This window comes from Rattus norvegicus, chromosome 2, assembly GCF_036323735.1.
Source record: "Rattus norvegicus strain BN/NHsdMcwi chromosome 2, GRCr8, whole genome shotgun sequence".
Lineage (NCBI taxonomy): Eukaryota > Metazoa > Chordata > Mammalia > Rodentia > Muridae > Rattus > Rattus norvegicus.
Genome location: NC_086020.1, coordinates 237802649 through 237817021, shown reverse-complemented (window position 1 = coordinate 237817021; position 14373 = coordinate 237802649). Strand labels below are relative to the sequence as shown.

General features: G+C 45.9%; 1 protein-coding gene across 4 annotated transcripts in view; it reads right to left on the bottom strand.

Annotated features, from left to right (window-relative positions):
• Lpar3 (lysophosphatidic acid receptor 3) overlaps positions 1 to 14373 on the bottom strand; it is a 68829-nt gene that overhangs the window by 37178 nt on the left and 17278 nt on the right. For 3 of the 4 annotated variants that reach the window (XM_006233470.5, XM_006233469.5, XM_039103115.1), the window contains exon 2: positions 6962 to 7718. In XM_006233470.5, coding sequence (XP_006233532.1) covers positions 6962 to 7697 — 736 coding nt within the window. In that variant the 5' untranslated portion in view covers positions 7698 to 7718. Of the gene's footprint in view, positions 1 to 6961; positions 7719 to 14373 lie in introns of those variants that run through there. The other variant, NM_023969.2, reaches the window with a different exon arrangement.

The window sequence follows — 14373 nt, the reverse complement described above, 5'->3', positions numbered from 1 at the left end:
CCTGCATCCATGCCACTGCGGGGCAAAATAAATCCTTCCTTCCCTAGTTACCTTTTAGAGGTCTGATTCCACTAAGAAGGAAACGACCAAATACAGGAGGAGACAAGTCCAGCAACATCGCTGGGGCAGCTGCTAAGGGGTCTCTGCACTCATTCATCCCCAGCCTGCCTGAGAAGAAACGTCTCCAACCCCCAGAGTCCCGTTGCACCAGGAAACATGCGATCGACAGTTACTCAGTGACCTCCTAAGAACAAGTACAAATACCCTAAACTCTGTGCCACGCTGGTGCCCTGAGGGCTCCACCCTGAAGAGATTTCGTCATGTGCCATCTGATAAGACTCCCTGCACTCTGATACGGGAGGAAAGGTCATGAACCGTGGCAAGCTCGTCATTCCACAGGACAATGCAGTGACTTGCCCTTCCTCCTCCTCTTCTTCCTCCTCCTCCTCTTCTTCCTCTTCCTCTTCCTCTCTTCCTCCTCCTCCTTCCCTTCCTCCTCCTCCCCCAAGTATTTGATTACTGAGGCACATGATTAGCAAACACTGCAAGCAAGTACCTGAGCTGCAGAAGGTCAGCCCTGTGCAAGGCCACAAAGGATGGAAACAAAACACAAAAATTCCCAGAAACTTTGGTTAGCCTTGGCCTTTTTTGTTTTTAAGTATGTGCATGTATGTGTGTGTGTGCATACATATGTGTATGTATACATGCATTATATACATGCGTGAACACACATGTGCATGTGTGTATGTATGTACATGTGTTAATGTGTATGTATGTACATGTGTTAATGTGTATGTTTACACGTGTGTGTACATGTGTGAAGGTGTATGTGCACACATGTATATGTATGTATGTTCGTGTGTAAATGTGTTTGTGTACATGTATGTGCATGTGAATACATGTGTGAATATATGTGCATGCATGTGTGTATGTGTGTTATGTTTGACTGTGTATGCGCATATGTGTGTGCATGTGAGAATGTGTGTTCATGAACATCACTACACTCACATGCTTGCCTGCCTGCCCCCATCCTTCTTCCCTCCCTCTTTCCGTTATGTTTTCCTTCCACCTGCCTTCCTTCTCTTCTTTATATCTAGTGGGGCGAAGGCGTTTCACAGATTAAGCACATGCACAATGTTAAAGGCTTGGGGTCTGGTCCCGGTTCCTTTCAGAGCCAGCAAATCTCCCAATTCTGCTAGAGGTGGAAGGAGCCCTTGAAAGCAAGGAACCCTGGAAGAGTGTGTCTGTAGGATGGGAACACTGTCATGAGGGACATTTCGTACACAGGACAGATGCTGGCTCTGGGTTGTAGGACTCTTATGGAGTTGACTATTGTTCATTGTGGCACGATACACCAGGTTTTGGTCATACATGTTACAAAAATGAACTATGAATGCAAATGTCATCTGTCAGAGATAGGAGTCATTGACAGAATTTGGTCTGCGGGAAGAAGGTCATTCACAGAAATCAACAAGATGAGTGTAGAGATTTTTGTGCTGACCACAGCCGACAATCCAGACCTCCAGTGACAGAGACATTTACCAGCTCTTGGGCGCCTTCTGCAAAGGAGACCCTACCAGCCCCCTCATCACTGCCTGTCAGTATTCCAGAATCTCCCATCACCGTGGCACCAACAGCAAGGCTCTGGGCTCTGTCCCTAGGGTACTTGGTGGCATGTCTGTGGATGAGAGGACAAACTGCTTCAATACAGCATGAGCCCTCCAGAGTTACACTAAGTTCTAAGATGGAGTGCTAACGTTTTCTTAGTGCTGACTAGGGTCAAAGGCTAACTGAGTTGTTTCATAAGCATCATGTCTTTGCACCTTCGAACCCTCACCATAACAAAGGTACTGTCTCCTCGGGCAGATGGGAACTCCCAAGTTACAGAGCAGTTAGCTAAACTGCCCAGGGTCACACAGCCTGAAAGTCACAAAGTCGGGATGAAGTCTGATTCCCTCCCACGCTCCAAGTTCTTCCTCTTACTGCCTGCTTTGACGAGCATGTGGTTTGAGAGCTATGGATCTTCCAGAGGGGCTCAAAGCCATTACGGCCTCGCTTCCAGTTTGTCTGTTGGTGCATCTACATTGAGTTATGAAGAGTGGGTGAAACAACAGCGGAAGGGCTCGCCACACACCGACCTCATGGTGAGAAGTACTGAAGCGCTCGCTGCTTCTCTCTCTCCTTCCCAAGGCGAAACTCTCCCTGACTTCAGCTCCTTCCTCATGTTGGAAAATGGGGTACCCATTTGTTGTAGACTATGACATGGTCCCCATAGGCTCATATGTTTAAACATTTGGGCTTCATCGGGTGGCACTAATTCAGGAGGTTTGGAGCCCTTGGGAAGTGGAGACTTGCTAAAGGAAATCGCTGTCTCGGGGGTACATCTTAAGGCTTATAGCCTGGTCCTGCCTCCCGTCTTCTGTCTGGGTCCTTGCTCCTCAGGGCAAGCAGCCCGACACTTGTGCTGCCACAGCCTCTCTGCCACTACGTCGTCCTCAGCACAGCAGACTGCACCCCCAAAGTCATGAATCAGAACAGTCTCTTCCTTCCCCAAGCAACTCCTTCTCAAGTATTTGGTCACACCAAGAACACCACTAGTACACTCCTCCTAGCCACTGCCCACTTTGTAGGCCTTGGCCACAGCTGCTAGAGGCTAGCATGTTGGGAGCAAGCCCAGATTCTTCTTTGAGGTCCAGGTTTTCAAAAGCCACTGGACTTCTCTAAACATCAACTTCCTCATCTATTAACCCTGTCAGAGTAACATGTCCAGGAGAACAAAGAAGGGTCTAGCACCAGCCCATGTGAGATGAGAGGAAGAAAGAGGAAAAATACCTTACTTCTTATAATTATCATAGGCTGTTGCAACAGCCCTTAGCAATTATATATGTGTGTATATATGTATATGTGTATATGTACGTGTATATATATATATGTGTGTGGGTATGTATATGTGTGTGTTTGTATACACATATATGTACATATACACACATACATGTTTGTATACATACACATACATTTGTACACACACAAACGTGTGTGCTTTTTGGCAGAAACACAAGAGAAGAGGCAAAGAGAGAAAAGCAATCTCTTTGACCTTAAGACTTGACTTTTCAAATATTCCTGCTCATAAACCAAGAAGTTGATATGTTGTTGATCAGACTCCAGCACATACAAACACAAAAATAAAGATTAGCACATGATGTTCAAACCTATCAAGTACAGTGCATACTGGCGTTTCTTTTTATTAGATAGTGGGTTTTTTTAATGTGCTGATTACAGCCTTGCCACACCACCTCCCCTTTGTCCAGCTTCAATGGCTGATAACTAGTTGTGGTCTGGAAATGTGAAATAGAAAATTCCAGAAGTAAAGCATTCATAACTTTATATTTACCCTGTTCTTCTTAGTGTGACACTTCACCTCCATCTCACCCGGGACAGTTACCCAGCGCATCCTCACTGAATACAAAGCTCTTCCTTTAGTGACCATGACTCTTGAAGGTCAAACTCATGGCCAGGCTGTCACCGCGGATCCAGTTGAGGAATCCTTACATCACTTGGTACTGACTCCAAAGTGTAAGGGTACTTAGGCTGGCAACCGGATATGACAAAGAGAAACCATAAAGCACTACTTTAAATAAGAGACAGACACACAGACAGGGAGACAGAGACAGAGAGATATCCGTACACTGAAATTGATGAACTCCAAGCAGTTGCTGTTGTTAATCCAATTTATACATTAAGCTTTATCACAGCATGTATAGGGTTTGGTATATGCTATGCATCGTGGAGTACGTTAACGGATCACAGCCCACACACTGAATCACCCTACGGTACAGGAAGTCTCCCGGAAGACTTTAAAAGCATAGGTTCACAAAGCCCTTCGCCTTTTGTTTTATTTTGTAAGACATTGCAACACAGAAGAAATTCCAGCGGGTTTCTGATCCCTGTGTCCACAGGTCACGTGGTACGCTGTTTGACAATAAACACTGTTCAGCGTGTGTGTTGGTCACTGCAGCTGGTGAGGTTGTAGACAAGTAGGGTTTAAAAACCACACCTTAAGCAGGGGCTCCGTGCTCTTTGGAAGGAGGGATCATACATTGTCTCTTACTGGGTACCAGTAAGCAAGTTCCTCCAGGGCAGGGATGCACAGACATCACTGCATCAGGGTTGCTGAACTATAGCAGGATGCTGACCTGACTTTCCAATCACGATGATTCAATATTCACAGCACCACCATCACCACCCTCAAGACCTCGTCCTGCCCTGTAAACTTTCTTGTCCAAGACCTGCCCTGTATACTTTCCTGTCCAACTTCCCTGGCTTCCCTTCCCTTTCACTGTTGGACCCTTTATCCAGTGGTAGAGCAAGCATCTGCAGTCCCAGGCCCTTCCTGCTGTGCTGCTTTGGGAATTTCTACCATCACCTTGTTACAAATTACCTTTTAGATTTATTCATTTAATTGTATGTGCAGTGAGTGTTGGCCTGCATGCATTCATGTGCACTATGTTTGTGTCTGGTGAGTGTAGCGCTCAGAAGAAGGTATCTGGTCCCCTGGAACTGGAGTCAAGGATGGTCCTGAGACACCACGTGGGTAGCAGGAATCAAACCTTGGTCCTCTGCAAGAACAAGTGCTCTTAACAGCTGAGCGTCTGTCCAGCCCTCTAATGTCGCCTTTAATCCTGCTGTTTCTCATACTTATGACCTCTTCTCACACACATAATTCTTCCTTTCCTTTTCCAGATACACTGCAGACTTTCTAAGTTGTTCCTCCTCCTTACTTTCCTCTCTGGGAGTGATACAAAACTCATAAATTCATGCAATCTCTTACCTCCTAGAACTGTTTATGGATATTTATGGACTGACTTTCTAATACGTCAAAAACATTTCTAAGAAACTTTGGGACTTAATCCTCAGTGAGTACCCCTTGCTTAAGAAGGTTTATCATTTTTTTATTTAAGTACCTAAGTCACAGAACCAGTTTTAAACAGCCCATTTCTACATTCTGAGAAGCAGTGACTATGAATGTAGACCACAGAACTGATGGTTTTCCTAATATCCATTATTTGGGAGACATTTGTGCTAGTCAACGGAATTCCTACAAGAGCTGAGCATGTGGGAGCTTTCTCTCTGGGAAGCCGTGAGATGCTCTCATGGAGAAGGCTCTACATTTAGGCACAGTTAATCCATGACTCTGTGTTGGCTACTGCCCTCTAGGAGTCTCATTCATTCAGCCTTTCATTGTTTCTACATTTCTCTCTGAAATACACACACACACACACACACACAAACCCACACACACTCATACACATATACACCACATACCACACCACACACCACACACACACAAACACACACACACTCATACACATATACACCACATACCACACCACACACACACACACACTCATACACATATACACCACACCACACACACACACACACAAACACACACACACACACACTCATACACATATACACCACATACCATACCACACACACACAGTCATACACATATACACCACAAACCACACCACACACACATACACTCATACACATATACACCACAAACCACACCACACACACATACACTCATACACATATACACCACATACTACACACACCACACACACATATACAAATACACACAACACACATCACACACACACACACCCACACAAACACACCTCTTCCTTTCCCTTTTCTTTGGCTACTTACATCTTGGAAAGAACTTAGAGAGACCATCCATTCAACATCAGATGAGGACAGTTACCACCCTCAAAAGATGAAGCAGTGTACCTCAGACCACTCTATAGAAAACTTTCAAAAGATCTGGAGTCAAACCCCAAATCTGCCATTAAAGAAATTAGAAGCTAGAAATCTTAAAACATGACCACCTACCTCTTCAGTTTCGTTTCCCTTTCCCTAACTTCCTGTCTTCCACCAAATCCCTCTGACTCACCACCAGGGAAACTTCCCCACTCAGCATTCAACTGTCCTCTTGTCACTAACCAATGCCCCAGCCCCTTACACTGGAATCCCAATGACTTCTTCTATTCTTCTTGGCATTGCCATGGTTTATTCTAGTTTTTTTCCTCACCCACCACCACACCTGTTGAAACCACATGAGTCCTTTATTTTAAACTCTTCCATAACATGGGACAGGGAGAGTGAGGTGCTCAAAGGAGAGGGCTGGTCAGGAAAGATACCAGCAAACAAGCAAACAGAGTAGGGCTTGGGAGTTTGTTTTGTTGGCAAAGCTTGTCTTGCAAGCCTGTGGACCTGAGTCTGGCCCAAAGAGTATATATTTAAAAGCAGGGCGTGGTGGTATTCGCTTGTAATCCTAGTCCTCACGAGACAGAAGGAGGTGGATTCCTAAGGCTTCTTAGTCAGAAGCTTAGCCTCTTTAGTGAGTACCAGGACACTGAGAGACTGTCACACAAAACAAAACAGTGTTTGAGGAATAATACCTGAAGTTAACCTCTGATAAACAGACACACACACACACACACACACACACACACACACACACACACACACACACACACACACACAGTCCAAACAAATCAAAACTGCTTATTATAGTCAGTGACATCAAATATGTAACATTCTTGAGGCCTTGGCAAACCACCAACAGGGAAATGACTTATGGCATATCACTTAAACCCTCCGTCTGGTTTCTTTATCTGGCTGGGGCAAGATAATTAAAACACCAGTCTCCCAGAGCTGCCATGAGAACTAAATACATTAATACTCATAAAAATGACTCAGAGAAATGCTGGGCACCTAGTGGGCACTACGTAAATACTTATTAAACAGGCCCTTGTTTTGAACAGTCTTCCTGGGTTCCTGCTAACCTCCAAGTTTGACGGCACAGTGAGTGGCTGGCACACAGTGGGCATGGGTTGTCTGCCACGTGATCTGCTGCACGCATGGGAATACCGGCCGGCTTGGCTCTGCTTACCTAAGACAGTCATCACCGTCTTCATTAGCTTCATGGGGGCCCTCCGGCGGCTGATGGAGCCACTCGTGTGCGGAGAGAGGACGTTGGTTTTCCTCTTGACATACATGTAGATGCGCACGTACACCACCACCATGATGAAGAAGGCCAGGAGGTTTGACACCGTCCAGAAGATGAGGTAACTCCTGCTGTAAATCGGGGCCAGAGAGGAGCAGGCTGAGATGTTGCAGAGGCAATTCCAGCCCAGCGTGGGGACCGCCCCCATGAAAATGGCTATGGCCCACACCAGCAGGATGAGCAGCGTCACCCGTTTTTTGGTCAAGTTGCTGTGGATTCTCATCCTCATGATTGACATGTGTCTTTCCACAGCAATTACCAGCAGATTGGCCAGGGAGGCCGTCAGGCTTGTGTCTAGGAGCCCCTGGCGGAGAAGCCAGCGGTTGACAGTCAAGGTTTTCGACACCGGGCCGGTGTTAAACATCAGGAACACATAAGCGATTCCGGCAAAGAAATCCGCAGCCGCCAAGTTAGCCAGCAGGTAGTAGAAGGGAAAGTGGAACTTCCTATTCGTGATCACTGCTGCGATGACCAGGGAGTTAGAAAAAAATATAAAGAGGCAGAAGAATGTCCCAACGCACAGGACGATCACGAGCTTCGTCCCCGTCCACTCGTCCGCCGTGTCTGTGTTGCTCCTGTTGTAGAAAAAGTCCATCCGCTTGTCATAGTGACACTCATTCATGGTGGACAAGAGCCGCGTGTCCTAGGACAGAACAGAGGAAGACCGACGTCACTCTAGGTGAACTCACTTGCTAAGCCACTGCCTGCTGCCATGTGACGCCCCTCCCCCACGTGACCCCTTTCAGTCTCCCGGGGTCTCATTGCCGATGCCCTTTGCTCAGTGCTTGGCTGGAAGTTTCAGGAGGGAGCCCGTGTGTCTCTTTTACCCACACCAGGATCTAGAGGCTCTGCCCAGCCTCGTGACAGGTAATTGAATAGCTGGCCAGTGAATGAATGGACGGACGATCCAGGAGGCACCAGTGTGTCAAGTGTGCTGTCCTCCGATTCCCCCTCTGCCCGAGTGACAATAACAGGGTAGCAGGAATCATTAATGAACGTTTCCTGCTGGTAGCGTCCAGGCCAAATTTCTTATTTATGAGCTCTGTTCTGTAATTAAGAGCAGCCTGGTATGCCAGGCATATCCTTGCCAAGAGAATGGTGTTGAATTTCTCTTCCGTGGCCAAATGCTTTCTCCAAGAATTGATTTCCACCCCTCCGCTTCCAATCTTGATCACTCTCCACCAGCATTCAGTGCCAGGCTACAGCTGCAGTCACTTACTAAGCATATAATATGGTGTAGGAAGGGAGACTCTGGTCTCAGTTCCCCCTCCCTCCCCTTACCTTCTCCTTCACTTCTCCCCCATGGCCTCCTCTTCTAAATGGCACCAATATGAATTTTTATGCTGGATTTTTCCGGTCTAATCCCTTCAGCCTTGTTCCTTTGCCAAAACACTCTCTAACCCACAGGTGGAAGGGGATGGGACCTTTACAGACGCTGCTGACATTTAAGGTCTGTGCACAGAGACAACCCAGTGCGCTTGCTAGGCGAAGGCAAGTCCTTGAGACTTGTGTGAAGGGGGTCCCCACACTGTGATGTCAGCCTTGCAGGTACCAGGCCTGCTAAGCCTAAGATTTCTTGGACCCCAAAGATGGGAGATCCTAGACAAGGCAGGGTTCTGAGGACGTCAGTTTTTCTGTGCTTTCAGAGCAGAGCTGGGCTATGTGTGGTCAAGACCACGAAGGGTCCTGTCAAAAACCATTGGAGTTGAAGGCCCAAGAGTCTAGCCTCTGACTGGAAGGGATCCCTCATAAAAACAAAGCAAAATAAAAACGAAAGAAACAAAGCAAAATAAAAACGAAAGAAACAAAGCAAAATAAAAACGAAAAAACGAACAAAAACCATTCAAGGTTGGAATGTATCCACTGAAGAACCGTAGGCTCGGCAGACCTGAGTGCTAAGCTGTCTACCTTTGGGAATGAAGTGTGTGTAACCGGGAAATTGGAGGAGGAACTCCAAGTTCTGAAACTTCCTGTCGATTCAGAAATCTGATACCACACCGGAGTACAAATTGCCACCCTAGACAACAATTTTAAGTACTAAAGCTGCTGTTCTTGAATAGTCTGCTTCCCAATTTATGCTTTAATTGTATAGTGATAGCTTACTCTGAATTAAATGTCATTTGTGAGATAAAAAACCCACTTGATATAATTGAACAAACTTTATACTTTTCACAGCTTTTTAACCTCATGCTATATGTTCTACTTAACCAATCCCTAGATTTGGACACGAGGCTATTTTCCAGTGTTAGACCTTTATAAGCAATTAATCTTTATATAGATATGACCGACTCTAGGGATAATTCATGGTTTTCAGAATGAGATAGAGGAGACCAATGCATCTTAAGGGTTCTGATGGATCTTGTCAACTGCCTGGACGTGACTGGATTCCTAGGTTTACCAGCACCACAGGAGGGTTTAATAGAAAATATCAATTAGAAATTCAACTGAATACCTAAGGAGAAAATTCAGCTTTCAGCAGTGCTAAAATTATACAGCGATTCAGGACCACCGAGGGAGCCATGCTGTGAGTGGTCTGCTTGTATCACTCCAAATCTGGAACCCCACTGTGGAGGGTCCATCTCTCTGTCCTCAGCACTGAGCCTACACCACCATAAAAGACCGCCTTGGATTCTCACTCATCATTCTACCATGTGAGGGCTCGACAGCCAGGCTCCAGTCTTAGAGCAGAGACCTGGCCCTTCCAAGACAGGAAATCTGATCTTGGACGTCCCGACTCCAAAACTGTGAGAAATGAACTCTTGTTCTACATACCTAGTCCAAGTTACTTGAGTTATAGTCACAGGAACTGACCAAAATGCTGCGTGAGGAGTCTTAATGACACAATGATACTCTTTCCTTTCATAATTAAAAATGATTTACATATTGTGTTTTGCTATGTGCGCTAGGCAGCTAAGGAAAGCAATTTTTTAACTTAAGTGTGATGTCACTCTTGAGTGATTTGTTAGGGATATTATATAGAATGTAAGAGTTCAGATCTTGTAAAAATCTATTTTTTTCTCCTTTCTTCAAACAGATGTCAGATTTTTAGTTTCAGTTGTTACATTTGGTCAAATCTATTGTGGGACTCCTCGAGGAATGGTACTTCAAAAATCTTCAGATTCGACTTTTCTTCCTTAAACAGTAAGCTGTAGATTCCAAAAATTGTTATGAGAATAAAAAGATCCTTTTGTCTTGAAAAAAATTGAGCTATCGCAGGAAAACTATGATTTATAGTACTCATACCAAGTAGTTCCCTTCCCCCTCCACAATCTCTAGCTGAGAGAGACGGAATGAGGGGTCAAAGTTCACACTGGGAATAGTTTAAAGCAGAAACAAAACAGACAAACAAAACAAAAACAAACAACGACAACAACAAAAACAGCATGAACTATCAAGCAGTAAGTGCAGGCCCTGCCACAAAGTTGTGTTAGGACAAGAAAAAAAGCTCTTGGTTATTTTAATTATCAACAATAACATGCGTACAAACAGAAACACATAACTCTAAAATTTAAACAGCTAATTTAAAAGGCAGAAATACGGGTCAGCTTTTAAAACTTCATTTTTAATTTCATCTATCTATCTATCTATCTATCTATCTATCTATCTATCTATCTATCTACCTACCCATCTACCTATCTGTCATCTATCTCCTTCCATCCATCCATCCATCCACCCATCTATCCATCCATCCGTTTATGATACCGGATTTCTTTGTGTAGTTCTGGCTGTCGTGGAACTCATTGTGTAGACCAGGCTGACCTCTAACTCAGAGACCCCGCCTGCCTTTCCCTCCTGGGTGCTGGGATTAAAGCGTGCACCACCACTACTCAGCGGTGTTTAATGACTTTTAAACAGGAGTTCACAAATTTTGTGTTCATTCTTCTTTCAGTTGTACATCAGTTGCTCTGAAAATAAGCTTAGTGTTCAAAGGGAAAGTCTGAGAGACCTGTGTCTCAGCCAACACTCGCCAACCCTGCTCGGTTGGGCTTTTCACTGAGAACAGGGTTTTGTCTAAAAACTTCAAGTCACCGTAAGACTTTCTGTGCAGACAACTGACTGCATCTGGACACAACCTTCATCGTGAAGGCTTCCTGTCACCATCACCCCATCTCCTGCACTGGCTTCCAAGGCTCCTGGTGGTTCCCGGTGCCGATTAACCACACATTATCACACTTCCTAAGATGAAAATCACCAAAACTCCTCGTCAGTTTGTAAGTAATGGCCAACTTAGCATTTCTTGACCTCTCTCAGACCTTACAACACGATTCTGTGACATCAAACAAGTGAAAAAGTCATTTCGCTCAAGCCTAAAGTGCTCTCTGCAAGATACCTCTTAATAACTCAGCTTGCCGTCACTTGGGAATGTGAAGGCCATGATTCATCTGCACAGACAGCCTGTAGCCCATTCAATGCCCAGGACTTTCTTCCATAATGGGATCGTTGGTGTCCAACTCCCACCCCGGCCCACTCTGCTCTGACTGATTAGGGATCTGTCTATTATGCTCAGCCTGATAGAGGTGGATTGGACCACTGAGTGGGTGATCTGCTGTGTCCCCTCCCCTAAATTGAAAAGTCTGAGGTAGGTGTCTTTCCTACCTTACACAGCAGCCACTGAGCCCAACCAGGGGGCTCCGTCACTTATTAACTGCATGTTCTCAGTGAGTTAATACCTGTACTCTGGTTCAATCTAATTACTAATATTAAGTGTGCACCCTGGGCCGAGTGCTAGACTAAGCAGTTTACACGGATCGCTACACTCTTCTTCCCAACATGATGTGCAGCCATTTTTCGGAAGAGGAAACACAAGCACCTGCTGGAGGTCACACGGCTGGAAAGCAGATGTCGCTACTTTGGCAGCTCTCCCAGGAGCCCCCACTACACCGTGTTTCCTCTTCCCAGCCAAAAGCAACACCAGGCAGCACCTCGGATCCCACTTAAGCTGTACAGTGCAGACACATTGCTGAAAAAGAGATGAGTGATGAAGTCACATTCAAAGACCGCCCGACAAAATATCATCCTGAGTGAGGTAACCCAATCACAGAAAAACACACATGGTATGCACTCATTGATAAGTGGTTATTAGCCCAAATGCTTGAATTACCCTAGATGCACAGAACATATGAAACTCAAGACGGATGATCAAAATGCGATGCTTTACTCCTTCTTTAAAAGGGGAACAAGAATACCCTTGGCAGGGAATAGGGAGGCAAAGATTAAAACAGAAGCAGAAGGAACACCCATTCAGAGCCTGCCCCACATGTGACCCATACATATATAGCCACCCAATTAGACAAGATGGATGAAGCAAAGAAGTGCAGGCCGACAGGAACCAGATGTAGATGTATCCTGAGAGACACAGCCAGAATACAGCAAATACAGAGGCGAATGCCAGCAGCAAACCACTGAACTGAGAACAGGACCCCCTGTTGAAGGAGTCAGAGAAAGGACTGGAAGAGCTTGAAGGGGCTCGAGACCCCATACGAACAACAATGCCAAGCAACCAGAGCTTCCAGGGACTAAGCCACTACCTAAAGACTATACATGGACTGACCCTGGACTCTGACCCCATAGGTAGCAATGAATATCCTAGTAAGAGCACCAGTGGAAGGGGAAGCCCTGGGTCCTGCCAAGACTGAACCCCCAGTGAACGTGATTGTTGGGGGGAGGGCGGTAATGGGGGGAGGATGGGGAGGGGAACAGCCATAAAGTAGGGGAGGGGGGGGTTAGGGGGATGTTAGCCCGGAAACATGGAAAGGGAATAACATTCGAAATGTAAATAAGAAATACTCAAGTTAATTAAAAAACAAAAAAACAAAAAACAAAGACCGCCCCACAGTGTAAAACACAGACGGACATTCCAAACAGCCTCTGGTCCCCTCCTCTTTTGAAATAGCCTTGACACAGAGAGAAAAAGACATCTTTAGAACTATGTGTTCGATTTTCACAGCACGTGGGACGCAATATGGTCACATCCACGACGCTAAGTCTTATTTCTGCGACATCTCAGCCGCTGTTCGTTTTTATCCCAAAGGGCCAGAGGATTTAGAAGTTCTGACCCAGAGCCACAGGGGACACTGAACTTTGGAACAATGATCACAACTTCAAACTCCGGTAATGTAAGACTTCACAAGACGGTGGTTTGGAAAGTCTATGTGTGGAATCCAAATGAAGACTTTCTAGCAAAGCTCTCATTTAGATTCTCCCCAACTTGCTTCTCTGAAGAGGAAGAAGAAAGGAAAAAAAAAAGATAACCAGGCATCTTAGAATGTGGAAACAATTATGGAAATGAAGCCGTCAGAAAACCACCACTCGAGTCGCTTTTATTTCTAGCTACATCTTAAGAGACAAGCTGTTGCTTGGCTTTCCGGGAACACGCCCCTCTTCCAGAAGGAAGGTGGAGTGAGTTGATGCTGTCTGTGTCTTCTCTCCATGGCCCACAAACATAGAACCACCCTCTCCTCCTCAGAAACTTCGTCTAGGTGGGAGTTGAACTTCACCTTAGCTGCTACCTTAGGAATGCCTGCACAGGTTATCATGCTCGTTCAGTGAATTCAATAATTCATGGTAATGGCAAAGTGGGACAGCGAGAATGACTTAAATGCGCCTGTAATCCCCGGGGTTCACGTTAGCCATTAACTTCTCGGCCTCTGCACTTGCTGCTCCATCTCGGCAGCCATCTCTTTCCCCCACGCCCACAGGGTTCATTTTGATACCTCATTCCTGTGCAATCATCACTTCATCAGACACCCTTCCCTCGTAGCTCTCTGAGTGGAAGCAGCCGGATGTGGCACGCAGACCATTTGCCCTGCCCTCCGAGCTGCACCATTTCTCACCATCTGACAACCTAGCTGGGGACCCCGGTTGCTCTCTCCAGAGGGAAGGTACATTTAGGAAGGCAAGCATTCCATGTTATCTTGACACACCCCTGGACCCTGGAAGACTGCCCAACACATGCACGGTCTCCGTAAATGTTTGTTAAACACAGACTAAAGTGAAGAGACCCCTCAGACGCCCACGCCTTGTGGCTCTGACCTTCTAACCAAGCCGGTCCTTTCTCCTCTCTTCCCCCACATGTGTGACCTCTAATTTGAGTCTCACAAGTCTTTCATTTCCCTGGCTTGACTGGGCACCAAACCCAGCCAGCATCGAGGTGTGAGGATGGTGTCTGCTGCCCTTGAAAGTGGCCTCACACGAGCAGACCAGTCTGGGTGGGCTGAAGAGGAACCCCGCCACAGAGGATCTTGACTGCAGGCCTCAGAAATGAGGGTTCCTCTTTGAACATAACTTCAAAAGAGAAA